The following is a 13086-nucleotide window of genomic DNA, read 5'->3' as shown; positions in this document are numbered from 1 at the left end:
AAGAAGTGAAACTCTCGTTGTTTGCAGACGACGTGATCTTATATATAGAAAACCCCAAAAAATCCATTGTAAAACTAATAGAAATAGTTAACAACTACAGGAAAGTTGCAGGGTACAGAATCACCCTACAAAAATCAGTTGCTTTTCTATACTCCAATAATGAACTTACAGAAAGAGAACTCAAAAATATAATTCCATTTGCAATCACAACTAAAAGCATAAAGTACCTAGGAATAAATTTAACCAAGGAGGTGAAGGACTTATACAAAAAAAACTATAAGACGTTACTGAGAGAAATGGATAATGCCTTAAAGAGATGGAAAGAGATTCCTTGCTCATGGATTGGAAGAATAAATATCATTAAAGTGTCCATACTACCCAAAGCAATCTACAGATTCAATGCAATCCCTATCAGAATCCCAATGACATTCTTCATGGAAATAGAGCAAAGAATACTAAAATTCATATGGGGCAATCAAAGACCCTGATTTACTAAGGCAATCCTGAGAAAAAAGAACAAAGCTGGAGGAGGTATCACAATCCCTGACTTCAAAATGTACTGCAAAGCCATAGTGACCAAAACAGCATGGTACTGGTAGAAAAACAGGCACACCGATCAATGAAACACAACTGAGAGCCCAGAAATAAAACCACGCATCTATGGACAGCTAATCTTCGACGAAGCTGCCAATAAAATACAAGGGAGAAAAGACAGTCTCTTCAATAAACGGTGTTGGGAAAACTGGACAGCCACATGTGAAAGGATGAAGGTAGACCACTATTTCACACCATACACAAAAATAAACTCAAAATGGATCAAAGACCTGAAGATACAACCTGAAACTATAAAACTCCTGGAAGATAATATTGGCAGTACACTCTTTGACATTGAACTAAAAAGGATCTTTTCAAATACCATGTCCTCTCAGACAGGGAAACAAAAGAAAAAATAAACAAGTGGGAATTCATCAGACTAAAGAGCTTCTGCAACGCAAAAGAAACTAGGATCAAAACAAAGAGACAACCCACCAACTGGGAGAAAATATTTGCAAATCATATATCTGACAAGGGGTTAATATCCAAAATATATAAGGAACTCACACAACTGAACAAAAAAAAGCAGGCAACCAGATCAAAAAGTGGGCAGAGGAAATGAACAGACATTTTTCCAAAGAAGATATACAGATGGCCAATAAACACATGAAAAGATGTTCAACATCACTAAACATCAGGGAAACGCAAATCAAAACTACACTAAGGTGCCACCTTACATGTGTTAAAATAGCTATAATCACTAAGACTAAAAATAGCAAATATTGGAAAGGGTGTGGAGAGAAGGGAACCTTCATACACTCCTGGTGGGAATGCAAACTGGTGCAGCCACTATGGAAAACAGTATGGAGATTCCGCAAAAAACTAAAAATAGAACTACCATATGACCCAACTATCCCACTCCTGGGTATCTACCCAAACAATTTGAAATCAACAATCCAAAATAACATATGCACCCCTATGTTCATAGCAGCACTATTGACAATAGCCAAGACATGGAAGCAACCCAAGTGCCCATCGGCCGAGGATTGGATAAAGAAGATGTGGTACATATATACAATGGAATACTACTCAGCCATAAAAAAGATGGAACCATCCCATTTGCAATAACATGGAAGGACCTAGATGGAATTATGCTAAGCAAAATAAGCCAGACTAAGAAAGACAAGCACCATATGATTTCACTCATATGTGGAATATAAATAAGTACTGGGACAAAGAAAACAGTTCAGTGGTTACTAGGGGAAGGGGGGTTGGGGGACACTGGAGGTGAAGGGGAGCACTTATATGGTGACAGTCAAGCAATAATGTACAACTGAAATCTCACATTGATGTAAACTATTATGAACTCAATAAAAAAAAACAAAAAAATACAATATAAATGCACATTTTCCTACTTTCTTTTCTTAACTGACTTAGAAAGCATTATATAAAACAGTGTGTATATAATGTATTGGGCCTGTAATATATGAAGATATATATTTGCCTACAACAGTACAAAGGAGATGAGTGAAAGAAAAGATGTATTGTGATAAGAAAATGCCTTAAGATGGTAGCTCAAATGTACAAGAATGATTGAAGAGAACTATGAACAATAAATAAGTTTAACATATGAAAGCTATACATTTATCCTTGCTCTTCTTTCTTCTCAACTTTTTAAAAAGACATAAAATTGTATAATGTAAGAATCATAACAATGTTTTGTTTAGTTTGTGGTATTTATATATGTGATGTGTGTATCAATAATACCTCTAAAAAGGGTGAGGAGGATATAAAGATATATAGAAGTAATGTTTTTATATCTAACTGCAATTAAGTTAGTATGAATATGAATTTGATCCTGATAAGTTAAGATGTCTGTGGTAAGGCAAAGAGCAATCACTAAGGAAATAACTAAAAAAATATGTAGTGAAAAAATCATTAAGGAAATTTAAATGCTACATTGGGAAATATTCACTTTTTGCAAAAGAAAACACTAAAGAGGAGTAGAGAAACAAAAAAAGACATAACACAGAAAACAAGTAATAATGTAGGAATAATCCAAGTATATCAATAATATTAAATGTGAATAGATTTAACAATCAAATCATAAAGTAGAGATTGTCAGACTTGATAAAAAATAAAATCCAAGTCTTTGTGGTATACAGGAGTCACACCAGATTCAAAGATAAAAATGGATTAAAAGTAGAATGATGGAAAAAGAAATATAATTCAAAGAAAAAAACCACAAGAACGCTGTACTAAAGTGGTTATACTAATTTTAAACAAAATAGACTTTAAAACAAAAAAGTTATTACAGATAAAGAGGGACACTTTATAATGATAAAAGGGTCAATTCATCAGGAGGATATAGCAATTATAAATATACCTGTACCTAATGATAGAACACCAAAATATATGTAGCAAAACTGACAGAAATAAAGGGAGAAATGGACAATTCAGCAATAATTGTTGGAGACTTCAATACCCAATTTCAGTAATAGAACAACTAGGCTAAAGAGTACCTGGGAAATTGAAGACTCAAACAACAGCGTAGACCAACTAGATCTAACAAACATGTACAGAACACTCCACCCAACAAAACCAAAATCTATGTTCTTCCCAACTGCCCATAAACTTTCTTCAAGAGAGATTATATAGTCAGCCATAAAACAAACCAGAACACATGTAAAAGGATAGAAATAATACAAAATATGTTCTCCAATCACAGTGGAGTGATCTTCATAATCAAAAACAGAAATAAAGTGGAAAACCTCACAAACATGTTGGAAGTTAACAAACTTCAAAATTACTATTGGTCAAAGAAGTAATCAAAGGGAAATTAGAAACGATACTGAAATGATTGAAAATAAGGACCCACCTTACCAAAACTCATTTGAAGGAGCTAAAACAGTGCTTGGAAGGCAATTTATTTCAATAAGTGCCGATATGACAAAAGAAAAAATATTTTGAATCAATAACTAAATCTTCCTCTTTAAGACTCGTGAAAAAGAAGAGAAAACAGAATCTAAAGCAAGTAGACAAAGGAAATAAAGATTAAAGATGAAATAGAGAATAGAAAAGCAATGGAGAAGAGCCAGCCCTGATGGCCTAGCAGTTAAAGATTGGCGTGCTCCACTTTGGCAGCCTGGGTTTGGTTCCCAGGCACAGAACCACACCGCTCATCTGTCAATAGCCATGCTGTGGTGTTGGCTAACAGAGAAGAATGAGAAGAACTTACAACTATGTACAGAACTCTGTATTGGGGCTTTGGGAGGGGGAAAAGAAGGCAAAAAAAAAAGGAAGAAGATTGGCAACAGATGTTAGCTTAGGGCAAATCTTCCCTTGCAAAAAATAAAAAAATAAAAAAATAAAAAGATAAACAATGGAGAAAATCAATGAAACCTTAAGCACGTTCTTTGAAAAGATCAACAAAACTGACAAACATTAAGTAGATTGACCAAGAAAAAAATAAAGAAGGACTGGCCCCGTGGCACAATTGTTCAATTCGGCGCACTCCACTTTGGCAGCCCAGGTTCCCAGGTTTGGATCCCAGGTGCAGACCTACAACACTTGTCCACCATGCTTTAGTGGTGACCCACATACAAAGTAGAGGAAGATTGACAGAGATGTTAGCTCAAATTGCTAAAATCTGAAGCGAAAGGTGTGACAATTACTACAGACCTTACAGAAATTAAACAGTATTAGAGGAATTATATGAACAATTGTATGCCAACAATTTAGGTAATCTAGATGACATAGATAAATTCCTAAAAACACGTAAACTACCAAAACTGACTCAAGAAAAGATAAATAATTTGAACAAATCTGTAACAAGTGAAGAGATTGGATTAGTAATAAAAAAAAAAATCACACCAAGAATAGCCCAAGTTGGGAACATCAGTGATGTATTACCAAACATTTGAATGAGATTTAATATCAATTCTTCCAAAACATAGAATGTTAGAGATACTTTCTGACTAATTTTATGAGGCCGATATTGCCATGATACCAAAACCTGACAAAGACATCATGAGAAAAGAAAAATTCTGACCAATATGTCTTATGGATATACAAAAATAATCAACAAAATACTAGAAAACAGAATCAGAAAAACATAAAAAGAATTATAAGCTATGAGCAAGTGGGATTTATCCCAAGAATACAAGTTTGGTTTAACATCCAGGAATGAATTAGTATAATTCATCAGTATAATAAAAACCAAAAGCTCATGATATCTCACTAGATGAAGAAAAAGCATTCAACAACATTCGACATCACTTTATGATAAAAAACATTCCACAGACTAGAAATAGAAGGAAACATCCTCAACTTGATAAAGGGCATGTATGAAAAGCCTACAGCTAACATCATAATTAATGGTGAAAGCCTGGATGCCTTTCCTCTAAGATCAGGAACAAGACAAGGATATCTGCTCTCATGACTTCTCTTTAAAATCACACTGGGGTTCTAGCCAGGAGAATGAGGCAACAGAAATAAACCAAAGGCATACATATTGGAAAAGAGGAAGTACAGTTATCTCTATTCAGAGATAGTATGATCTTTTATATAGAAAATGCTACGAAATTTACTAAGAACTATTATAACTAATAAACAAGTTCAACAAAGTAATAGGCTACATCATCAATATACAAAAAACAATTGACACTAGAATGAATATTTTAAAAATGAAATTAAGAAAACAGTTCCATTTACAATAGTATCAAAAAACAAAATACTTAGGAGTAAAGTTAACAAAAGAAATGTAAACTTGAACATTCAAAACTGCAATATGTCATTGATGGAAATTAAGGAAATCTAAATAAATGAAAAGACATTTCATCTTCATGATTCAAAAAGCTTAATATTGTTAAGATAGCAATACTCTCCATATGGATCTACAGATTTATCTGAATCTCTATCAAAATCCCAGTTGTCTTTTTTGCAGAAATTGATGGGCCAATCCTAAAATTCATGTGGATATACAAGGGACTCTGGAGCTTCCCCCTAGGAAAGTATATACAATTTGTGCTGCCAGAGGTAAATTGGCCCCAAGCCTATTGAAAAACAGCAGAGGAACAATTCCTGGGAAAGGACATGAGATCCCACTACTCCATGGTATCAGTCTACCTCCTTGATCCCAGAAAGTCCATTTTCTCCTTCATGAAATACACCCCTGAGACTTATCTATGCAGTGCACAACTGTCTCTGTGGCCAGAGTTCGAAGCACTTAGGTATTATCCCTGAGTCTCCTCTCCTTGGCTCTGAGGACTTTAGATTCATAGATGGGGAAAAGCGATTCCATTCTTGGCCCATATATTGTCAGAGGCATGCTCAGGGTTAGGCTCACAGATCCAAGCTTATATTACTGTCTCTGTTTTTACAGATGGGATGACTGAGGCGACAGAAAGAGGAAATGACATTCCATATCCTGGAGAGATGAGTATCAGGCATTGATGCCCTACCCCCGCATTCCTGCCGATCATTCCGGATTTAAAGGACCTCCAAGTATCACATCAATAGGTGTTTAAGAAAGGACCATGGAATCCAGGGGACTGAGGAAGGGATTCCAGATTCTGACAGAAGAAGGAAATAAGAAGATAAGGCTGAGATACCTAGATATGCATAACGCAGTCACTGAGGGGCAATTGCAGGATCAGGAAAAAATACATGACTTTGAACAGAGGAGGTAATGCTTTAGGAAAAGAGAAAACAGAGATAGATCAGATAGGTCATGGGCCAGATAGTCAGTCCCCACCCCTGCCACTGAAGCCCTGATACACCCAAACAAACAAGCCAGGTCTACCCCTGTTTGTAGAGGTGCAGCAGTGGCAGCAGGAGCTGTGAGAAACTGTGTTGAATGCCTCATTTAGTGTGTGGCAGAAACCAGGGAAGGGAAGAGCACACTCAAGTCCATCTCTCAGAAAAATAAGTAAAGATTTCATAAGTAGATTTATGAATGGATAGATATTTGGAGTTTCTGGGTGAATAATTGCCAGACACTGGAAGTGTAAATTTACGTAACAATTTTGGAGTGCACCCATCCTACGACCCAGCTATTATATTCATGTATATGCAGTAGAGCAGGTTTTCCAAGAGTGGAATATCATCTACTGATGGCTTAAAAATTACTTTAGTGGATGAGAACTAGCATCTTTTAAATTAATTCAAGGAGCGTTGCTGTCAAGAGTTTAGCTAAACTACTCCATGATATTGCTGCCTCAGCATCCATTTTGTGTGGCCAAGGGGCCTGCTGAAACCTCGAGCTGACACTAGTCCTTCCTGTAAGCATATGCCCTACACAACAGTCCACAGAGTCACAAACAAATGTAGGTTCCTGATATGACTTCCCCAGCAGCCCTTGGGAGCAACAGCTTCTCTCCCTCCCGGGACCTTCCCTTCTGTGCTTCTTAGAGAAGACCCCCACAGGGCTTACCAAAACATCACTCTTTTTGCTTTGAATTGACCAATCCGGCCTTAACCTAGGAACCCCAAAACACTTAAATCGCAGACCCTAATAAAGACACGTGCCTCAGGTGCTGCCACACTCTGGCTGCACCGTGCCTTGACCCCCCTCGTGGCCCCTGAGCATGCCATATAGCTTCTCCATGAGCTCTGAGTAATAAGCTTCTCTATTCCACTTTCCCTTGTGGTCTTTTGTCGAACTATGGCTCACCATCCCACACGCTGGGGACTTACTTGAAAAAAGTTAATTTAACAAAGTCACAACAGTTGTCATATTGGTTTAAATAGTTTAATAAAATACAGACATTGTGATATTTCACCATTCATGTTTTAGTGTTCTCAAAAGCAAATTCACTAGCTATTTCAACCTCAAAATGGGTTTATTCAAGAACAGCCAAATGATTACAATTTGGAATGTGCGTGTAAGGAGAACCACAGAGAAATCCAGAGAAAAAAAGAGAGAGGTCCTTCTATAGAGGAAACAAGGAGAATAAGGGACTGTTCCAAAGGAAAGTCCATTGGAGGAGACTCACAGATGGGAGTGGCAATAGCTTCTCATTGGCCGAGCTGTCTCCTTTCTTATGGGCTGATCTGTGGTGTTTCTCATTAGCTGAGCTGTGTGTTTCTCATTGGCTAGGCTGCAGAGTTTCTCCTTGGCTTGGCTGTTGCTGAGTGGAAGAGAAATCTTCCTTCATAGTAAAGTGGTTGTACTTCCTGTTGGAGATGCAAGTGTGTCACTTCTTCTTTGGTGTAGTTAAATGTGTGATAGGAGTGAAAGCTCTCATAACAGGGCCTCCTGTGTGTTTCTTAAGGTTTCATTTAAAATGAATTTCCACAGTATGCAACAGTGAAAAACAGATGTGCCATGTAAAACCCCATTACCATTGTCATAAGCTAATATAATTAGGAATAACATTTAAGATCCTAGAATGTTTCTCTCACATCAGAATTTCCACATTCCTCCCACAACATGTCTTTCAGCTTGTCAAATCTGGATTTAAAAATGACAAGAGATTTTCACATATTGAGGTATATGGGGTAACTTTTTGAGTTCAAAACTGATTTGTTTGAACAAAAAGCCTGACTTATAGCCTATCAAACATACGTTGTACACCTGCTTGACTATGAAAGAATGCACTCTAAAGATAAGAATGCACACTTCCCCACCTACGCCCTATTGGGATTAATCCCTTTCCTGACATGACCTCATGTTGACCTGCTAATTTGCAACTGAATACCTCTTTGAAATTTTGATGAAAATATACCTGGGTGTGTTTAATATATGTTTTTTGTTCTAAAAAGATACAAGGGGCTGGCCCCGTGGCCAAGTGGTTAAGTTCTGACACTCTGCTGCAGGCGGCCCAGTGTTTCGTTGGTTCGAATCCTGGGCGCGGACATGGCACTGCTCATCAAACCACACTGAGGCAGCGTCCCACATGCCACAACTAGAAGGACCCACAGCGAAGAATATACAACTATGTACTGGGGGGCTTTGGGGAGAAAAAGGAAAAAATAAAATCTTTAAAAAAAAAAAAAAGATACAAGACTGTACTGAAAACCATGCTTCTAGGGAACACTTTCTAAGGCCTTCCTGGGTTACAACCCTCACTCCAGCTCAAGTAAACTGACCTCATTTCTCTTAACTATAGAGTGGTTATTGGTTACTTTGCATTCAAATAACAACCCAGAACTCCAGTGGTTGTCAAGTGTAGGTTACAGGCAAGACCTCGCCCATCTCCTCTGGGTCTCAGAGAAGCAAGACAGAGCACCATGCAAATAAAGAAAATGTCCTCAGACCCTTCCTAACCCGCCAAGAGGCTTGTGGGAAATGTAGTCTCGCCCTGCGCTGACGCGCTCCCGACCCGGACTCTAGGAAGGAGTCTTCCGGGTTCCTTCTGCGCGTGTGCGGCCCCGCCCACGCCCACCCTCTTCCGCCCGGAAGTTCCGGAGCCCGGTGCTCTGGGGACGGGGGAAGCGCTGGGCTGGATGCCGTGCCCCTGGAGGTTGGTGGCAGTGTGACGGAGGAGTCGCGGGCGGTCGGGGACACGGGGCGAGCACGGCTGTGGCTCCGCTGGGGCGAGCGAAAGGGTCGGTGGGTGGGAACCGTCCGGGACGCGGATACCGGCTGGTGAAGCGCCGGCTCGGCTGTGGCTTCAGTGATTGCTCCTCGGAGAAGGCGCGCTCTGGAAGGCTGGCCGTGGCTTCCAGAAGCTTCGTGAACTGGGGGTCGAGGCGGGGTTTGTGTGCGGACGGCGCGAGCGCGGGGTGGGCGGTCTGCGGCCCCGTCCGGGCCACGCCGCCCCGCTGGGTGCTATGGGGCTGCTCCTGTGCCCGAGCGCGCTGGCGCCTGGTGAGACGCCCGATGCCCGGGGGAGCCCCTGCGGTGTGCGTGCGGACCGAGGCTCCCGGGGCACTTGTTTGTGGGGGTTCGTGGAGTCGCTCCAGCAGGGGAAGTGTCAGGTCCCCTCCTGCCCGGGCAGCCCGCCGAGCGCTCCCGGTTTGCGTTTCCGGAGGTTTATACAGGATCTACTGTCCAGGCCTCGTGGGTTGAGGGGCATGTTGTGCTCTGCGTGGCGGTCTTGTCTTTCTGAGAACAAGGTAGCTGTTATACAGTGTGAGGGGAGGCGGCCTACGAACAGTGATCCTCCCGGAAGGACAGCACCGGTGGCTGAAGCCTCGCTCCCGCTTCAGGGCAGAGGCAGCGGACTCGCGGGGAGGAGGAGGGCCGGCGGTTACTGCTGCTTCTGCCCCGAGTGCCCAAGGTTTGGGTGCTGCTGCTCCTCCCGAAGTTCTCCGAGGCTGGGTGACGGTGGAGGGTTTGGACCGACCTTCAGACGGAGACGTGTGCTGGGCTGAGAGGGGTGGTCGAAGGCCTAGGGATTGTTCCTCCTGGGAGTGGTTTTGAAGGAAGGGGTGGTCTGGGGCTGGAGGGTTCGCCCGTCACAACCGAGAGAATGTCTCCAGGGCTTCCTAACACTCCCATCCCTTCGCTCTCCCTCATTCTTTTGTTATCTGCGCTCTCTCAAACCCGTTGTGTCATCAGATCTGATACCTCGAGACCGGGGGATGCTCCCTCTGTCCTGAGTGTTCTTCCTCGTGGTTGAGGGAGGGTTTGTCAGGGTATTTCTGCCTCATGAGAAAGATGAAAAGGTTTCATTTGAGAACAGAAGTGATTTGCCGGGCTCGTATTTGTGTACAGCAGGCATCCTGGCTTTTGTTTAATACCATCCACTTTGCCGAAGTTAAGCCAAACCACTCATCTGCTTTTGACATCATTTTTAGGAACTGCAGCCAACTTAGAGCAAACATCGTTTTAGAAGAACTTGCTTGAAACATGCCTGTCCTTTTTTCCCCATTGCTTTCTGGGGGTTATTTGCGCTCAAAGGGTTAATAATGCAAGTGTTTCCCGTGTGATGTCAGTGATCTTTTCTTGAAAATCATAAATTCTATAGCACAATAACAGGAGCCTATTTTCCATTGTTTAAAAAAGAAAAATTCGAATGAATCACACTTCTGCTTCAAACCAATGTTTTAAATGTAAGTAAAGCCCAGTACAATGCCTGCCAAGAAGTACAAGACTCATTTCTGATGTAAAAAACGTAAAACGGAGTCTTCTGATGTGCAGACAATAACAGTCGTTTGTCTGATTCGCATGATCTTAGTTCCAGCAACTTCTCTGAGGTCCATCCAGTGCACATTCGGAAGCTTTTCGAAAGTTCTGCATGTGGTTGTGAAGTTCTGCTGATTGTATTTGGCATGTAATTCAAGACTTCCTCCCCCGTGTGACTTTGTTAAAAACATCCTGAGTTTGGGAGTTTAGATGTGTCACTTAGCATTTGCTATGTAACAAAGCAACCAAAATTTTCTGGGTTACAAAGAAAAATAAAAACAATCATTTCATTTGCCCGAAGTTCTATGGTCAGCATTTGGGTTGGGTCTAGTTGGTCAGTGTCTATGCTGGTGATGCGTGGATCACCAGTGAGGCTGTCGTCATCTGGTGCCGTGACTGAGGCTGCTTGGTTTAAGATGACTTCATCTGTTGTTTTCGCTGGTTTGTGCCGGCTGTTGGCTAAGCCGTGTCCCTAACAGGGCAGCGCCGGGTTACTTCACAAGGTGACAGTGTTCCAAGAAGGCAAGCTCTAGCAGAAAAGTACTTTTCATCGTATGTCTGCCTCCCATGTGCTGTGATTTCCCTACAGTCAGAGCAAGTCAAATGGCAAAGCCCGTGTCATCATCAGAGGGGACTTCACGAGGAAACGAATACAGGGAAGCAAGGCATTGAGAACCATTGCGGGGACAGTGTGCCACAAAGAATGTGCATTATGTGCATCTTTTCCTATCAAATCATGGGCCAAAAGTGTTGTGCTGTAAGATGTGTACTTTCTGTGAAGTTTAGCTATTTGAAAACCACAGGTGTCCTTGTGGAAACACTAATCTAGGGGTATGCCCCATGGGTAGGAATTATGTAACTGTGTTAAATAAGCAGTTATCTACAGAAGCCTCTTTAGAATTTTGAGTTAATTCTTACCGTTAACTGTGGATAAATCAGTAAGAAATATGTGTTTTCATTAACTTAAGGATAAATTCTGTGTCTCAGTTCTTCAAAGTAAGGGTATATGGGTAACTCCTTCGACAGGGTCTTCCCTGCCCCTTCTCAAGGTATAAAGTACTATTGTCCCACGCAAGGTTCTCTCTCTCTCTTTTTTTTTTTGTCTTCTCTAGCTAACGTGTGGAGAACTTTGGACAGGAGAATCTGGGATGTAGGAGCAACCCAGGCCAGTCCTTTCATGACTCCGCTCCATTCACCTTCTCTTCCAGCTCTGTTTCCAGAGTCCTCTGTGTGTTTCTAAGAGCAACGGAAAATGGATACATCTTTGGTGAGTTGTTTCTTTATTTTTCCCTCAGCTTGTTTTACATTGTGCTGTATGAGCTTTATGAGCATTCCTAAGTTGAAATGAGAAAGTAGAAATGAGCGAAATTCAGCTTCAGGGACATAGACATAAACAAGGTAAAGGTGGTGTGCAGATACAGGCAGGTTATGTGACCTTAGAGTCACCCAAGGTGAGCGCAGATTGGTCTCTGGTCTTTCCGATGTCAAGGCCAAAAACAGATGTTGTGCAGTCATTTATTAGCTGATGAGAACGGACCCCTAGAAGAAAGCGTGCCACATCTCCTTGGACGTGGAAGCCTGCAGGCACAGAAGTCTGACACAGTGTCTTTAATGGTCGCGTAGATGAGGTGGTGGGCGGTGTTTGCCTGCCAGTCTCGAAGTAAACACTCGCAGCCTTCTGCAGTGGTGGTCTGACCTCATGCTGAAGCGCAGCTTGCTTAGTGAGGTTCTTCTGGAGTTGCTGAAATGGCGAGGCCCCAGACAGCCTTTGGAAGGCCCTGCGTGGTGCACAGAGGAACTTGGAATGTCTGGGGGATTGAGTCGACTGCGGGTCCTTTAAATAACTCTTCACACATTTCTGTCAGCTAGTCTGTATACGCAGGTTGGGCAGCAGACTCCTCAAGGTTGTATTTCCTGGCAAATATTTCCACTGCTGCTTTGTGCTTTAACCTACTCGCCGTAGTCTGCATTCGTTTCTTCTAAAGCTCACGAGTAACCTAATTATAGTTAGATTCAGTGGTTATGCTGTAGTCTCTGCCTCAGTCGAGTCTTCTGCCGTGTTGAAATGCCTTAGTCCATGATCTTCTGGAAGGTCTCGTGTCTTAGCTTCTGTCATGGCCTCTCTGATGATTTCTTCTGTGTTTCCCTGAATTCTTCTGTTTGTTTCTTCTTCTCCTGAATGTGGCTCTTGCAAGTGTTCGAGTCTGGGCCCCATTCTTCACACGGCAGTTCTCCTTGACCTGTTGGGGGGCTCTGGGGTTTGACAGTTTTGTTTCTCTCCAGCTTGGGCCTCTTCCCCAGCCTTCAGAGCACAGGTTCAGCTCCCAGTTGATGCTGCTTCGTAGCTCTCCAGAAGGCACCTCAAGCTCAACAAATGCAAAATGAAAACCACATTTTCCTCTCTTCCCTTCCTATGATATTACTTCCATCCAGCTAGTGACTCAAACCACCAAAATGGGATTTCTCCTGGACCCCTCCCT

The 13086-nt window shown here is 41.7% G+C and overlaps 1 protein-coding gene across 4 annotated transcripts in view; it reads left to right on the top strand.

The window, feature by feature from the left end:
- Nucleotides 1-8893: 8893 nt before the first annotated feature.
- The window catches only part of LOC100067086 (zinc finger protein 39), a 51305-nt gene continuing 47112 nt past the window's right edge, over nucleotides 8894-13086 (top strand). For all 4 annotated transcript variants that reach the window (XM_070275111.1, XM_070275112.1, XM_070275119.1 and 1 more), the window contains exons 1-2: nucleotides 8894-8999; nucleotides 11719-11873. In XM_070275111.1, the coding sequence (XP_070131212.1) occupies nucleotides 11859-11873 (15 nt within the window). In that variant the 5' untranslated portion in view covers nucleotides 8894-8999; nucleotides 11719-11858. The remainder of the gene's footprint in view (nucleotides 9000-11718; nucleotides 11874-13086) is intronic.

Source organism: Equus caballus, chromosome 1 (genome assembly GCF_041296265.1).
Source record: "Equus caballus isolate H_3958 breed thoroughbred chromosome 1, TB-T2T, whole genome shotgun sequence".
Classification (NCBI taxonomy): domain Eukaryota; kingdom Metazoa; phylum Chordata; class Mammalia; order Perissodactyla; family Equidae; genus Equus; species Equus caballus.
This window is presented reverse-complemented; position numbering and strand designations above follow the sequence as displayed.